The sequence below is a fragment of the Mesitornis unicolor genome, unplaced genomic scaffold, assembly GCF_000695765.1.
Source record: "Mesitornis unicolor isolate BGI_N332 unplaced genomic scaffold, ASM69576v1 scaffold442, whole genome shotgun sequence".
Classification (NCBI taxonomy): Eukaryota; Metazoa; Chordata; class Aves; order Mesitornithiformes; family Mesitornithidae; genus Mesitornis; species Mesitornis unicolor.
In genome coordinates this window covers 42,607-46,448 of record NW_010166940.1, presented here as the reverse complement: position 1 = coordinate 46,448, position 3,842 = coordinate 42,607, and the positions used below count along the sequence as shown (strand labels likewise).

The window sequence follows — 3,842 nt, the reverse complement described above, 5'->3', positions numbered from 1 at the left end:
TCCCTAGCTGTTCTTTTTTCCTTAGTTGACTGTGTTTGACTTCTGTGAATATGTGACTGGTGTGAGGAAGAAATCATTAAGAGGCAAACTTGACTCCCTAGGGTTAAAGAAAGTAGTTTCCTGCTAAGGTCCATGGGATCAACTTTCTCTGTTTCCTTTTCTGTCTTGATGAGAATGAATTTAGAATTTTTTTCCTCTCTGGCAAGGTCATGGAGCTGAGCTTGACTTCTTGTTGCTCTCGATCCCTTCCAGTCAGTTGATGACCGTTTGCCTGATTTTCCCTTTTTGTTCTTACAGAACCAGATGCTGGATTATTCCAAACGCAGCCGCAGTGGCAAATTCCGACTGGTGACCAAGTTTAAAAAGGAGAAGAACAACAAAAATAAGGAGACTCTCAGTAGCATGGCATTGCCGGGTACCGAGCTGCTCGTTCGCTGTGTGTCTGTCACGTCAGTGTGGTCACACCGCTGCCTGTGCTCTGTTTCCTCTCACGTTCTCTCCTGTTTCCTGTGTATCTGCCTTTTCCTGGAGGTCTAGCCTGCCTTTTTCACGTGGCAGAGTGGCTTATTGCTCCGTTCAAAGTCATCATCCCCTGGTACTGTGCAAATATCCCTGAGCAGAAGTGGCAGGTACCCTCTGAAGAATTCTGCCTACATCCGGGCATTTTCGGGGATATTTTAAGGGGTGCTCAGTGCAGTGAATTTGAGGATTTTGGCATTTCAGGTACCAAAACGACTGCGAGGCCCAAGTCCGCATAACTCCAGTCTTTTCACTGCTAATTCTCTGTGATATGGTTAATGATGTTTTCCTCATTGATTCGCCCTCAGGCTTTAATCAAGTCTCATGTCTAATTGTCTGGGGATCAGCATCACCACAGGTGCACCCCGACCTCTAATCCTCCTGGTCAGTAGATAAAAACTGGCCATGAATCAACAAATTGCCATTCCAGATGCTTTTTCTCCGGTTGGGTCAGTTGATTTTTGGTTCATACTCTCCTTATGAGACTTTCTTCTGAAATTCAGAAGCACTGCCTGTTCTATGGGCTGCTGGGTCCTGTCTTCTGCCATGGAGTTGTGGGAGCGGTCTCCTTCTGTCTGTCAGCCTGGTTGGTGCTCATTCATTGCCTCCCAGAACTTGGGAGCTGCTTTATTCTCTCATTTAGAGGCTGTGCAAGAAGGTGGAAGCCTGAACTCTTCCTCTGTCCCTCAGACTTGTGGGAAGAGCAATTGCCATTCTGTTTACCAAGCACAAGTGCTCGTACGTAACAGCAAACTAATCTGTGCTGGATTCTCTGTGATGTGTTTTATAAATCTGTTGTTTTGGAAGTATCAATGAACTTACTCTCCTTAAATGTGGGGGTAAGCTTTAAAAAGCTCTCCAATCCCATCAAAACAGACGTGTGCTTCCTCCTGGCTCTACTGCAGCTGGCCTTTGCTTAAGAGAACCCCTCTTCCCTTTTCCTGCTGTACCTCCTCAGTTTGAGGCTGCAGGTCGTGCTGCCAGTCCTTGCCCTCCCCTTGGTTTGAGGCTGTGCTGCTGCTTGCCCTCACCGAGTGCTGGTGGTGTCCTCATCTCTCGCTGTCTTCTGGGATTCTGGGTACTCAATGCACTCCTGCTTTTCCGTCTCTAACAGTTCACCTCTGGGGAACGGAGGAGGTTGCGGCCTGGCTTGAGCATCTCAGTCTGTGTGAGTATAAGGATATCTTCATCCGGCATGACGTCCGGGGCTCTGAGCTCCTGCACCTCGAGCGGAGGGACCTCAAGGTACTTTCACCATTGGCTCATCAGAAATAGCCAGCTGCATCTGCATGACCTTGTGTGCTGAATGTGCTTGGAAGTGGTCTGCCCGCTGTTCGTTCCACGTGCCTTGGTTCATCGTGGCCTCGTTTTGTTTTCTCCCTGTTTCAGATCACCAGGTTTTTAATAGCAGGGAGGTAGCAGAGCTAGTGGAGAAACCAGGTGTGCAGTTCTGCCACAGCTTCCTGGAGATGTAATGCAGCCCAGCACACAGACTGCAGACTGTGTGCTTGAGGGTCTGTGATTTCAGTGATGGAGTGGAAGTTTTCAGCTTCTCAGCCACCATCTTTGCAGAACGTGCTGTGGTTGGGAAAATGTGGGTCTCGTGTTGTAGTCACTGGACAAACAGATGATTGCACATCTTTTTTACAAGGAAAGAAAGTCATCCTGGTTTTTGAGGCTGCTAGATGGAGAGAAGCTTTGAAAATGGTGCTTGGCAACCACATTGCACAGCTTTTCATCTCCTCCCCAGGAGATGCTTTCTCCGCAGAGCAAATGCGCAGTAGTGGTTGTCTGCATGTGCAGGAGCCTTGTGTTGTCATTCTGGTGACTTGCACATGGCACTAAACGCTTTGTTGTAAAGCAGTGCATGGCATTTGTTGGATGCCCCTGCATCTTCCTGTGTGATTTTGACGACTCCTGTTGGGAGGTTTGCTGTAGCCTGGGCGGCTGACTGCACTGCGTGCCATCCCGCTGCAGCCTGTGTTTTGGCGCATGGTGCCCAAGTGTTCCTGTGTTTATTGATGTGACCAGTGATGGGTTGGTTCTCCCTGCATGTTGTGGCTATTAGCTTAGGTCCTTGAGATCTGCAGGCTCTTTCTGTTCTCTTGCTTTGGCCATTAACAGTGAAAGCAGATTGCATTTCTGACGGTCTGCAGTTGTTTCTCCATTGCTCTGTGACTGTTTGTTACCCTGTCATGCTCTAGCAGCTTTTTGACACACGGTCTGAGGTTCAATATGTCTAACAGTGACGTTTGTCATCTTTCTGGCTGGTGTCCTCCTCTCTGTAACTGGCTGACTGGTTTGTAACCACTGGCTTGGCCACCTGGAATTCACCCCCTGCCTTTCTCTTAAGGTAAGGATTTCTCTTTTCTTCCAGGACCTGGGTGTGACCAAAGTGGGGCACATGAAGAGGATACTGCACGGGATCAAGGAGCTGAGCCGGAGTACTCCTGTCAGCGAGGCCTAGCCTCTGTTTTCACAGCCTGTGTCTACCATTCCCCCTGACTGCACAGCAGTCATCTCACGGAGCAGATGTGCTCGCGACTGTCTCTGCTGATCAGCCAGATCGTAGCTGTTCAGAGCTCATATCAACCAAGCATGGTGCTACCTTTTTTCCTGCGGGGTACGGCTGCATCCAGTCGAGAGGCACCTCATCTGCAGGCAGGCAGAGCCTCCCAGAGAGAACTCCCTTGCTGTCTGAAGAGCTGTGTCCTCCGACGTGGGAAGTTCTGGTTCCAGTGACAGTGCAGGACTCCTGAGAATTACAACACAGCTACCTTTACTGGATAACTTCATCACAGTAGAATTATTCAGGGCAAAAAGATATATTGGCCAGTCTTAGTTCAGGAGCATCTGACGGTCTTTTCAGACCCAAAACTTCCCTGCTCATCTGTGTGTCACACCTGTATCTTAGAGCATTTAAGTGGGACACAGCTTGTCCTTGTGTCTTACTAGTCCCTTTTTAATGCACCTGTAGTTGCATGCAATTTGCATCAGAAATTCAAAGCCAGTACAGACTTCTTGCCCATGAGTACCCAGTGATTCTTGCTCACTTATGCCTTGCAACAAATAATGCATGTGGTTCAAACTGCGGTTTGCACCAGCTTGCAGGGTCTTCCGCTGGGCCTGGCTCTCCTCTTCCAGCCCGTGGCACAACCTCTAGGTTTGCTGGCACCACAGTTGCTGGTGGTAAGAAAAGACCAAATTCCGGAGAACCAAAAGATGACCGAGCAGCTCTGACATTCCCCCTGCTGAATTCATCGTCAGGAGACCAAGCGAAAGGGAGAGGAGCACTGACCAGCTGGGTGGGCTGTGCGAGATGG

The 3,842-nt window shown here is 49.2% G+C and overlaps 1 protein-coding gene across 1 annotated transcript in view; it reads left to right on the top strand.

Moving 5' to 3' along the window:
- The window catches only part of DGKD (diacylglycerol kinase, delta 130kDa), a 35,619-nt gene extending 32,169 nt beyond the window's left edge, over positions 1-3,450 (top strand). Inside the window, exons 27-29 of the mRNA XM_010195129.1 lie at positions 298-415; positions 1,634-1,764; positions 2,897-3,450. Coding sequence (XP_010193431.1) covers positions 298-415; positions 1,634-1,764; positions 2,897-2,986 — 339 coding nt within the window. The 3' untranslated portion in view covers positions 2,987-3,450. The remainder of the gene's footprint in view (positions 1-297; positions 416-1,633; positions 1,765-2,896) is intronic.
- The last annotated feature ends 392 nt before the right edge of the window (positions 3,451-3,842 follow it).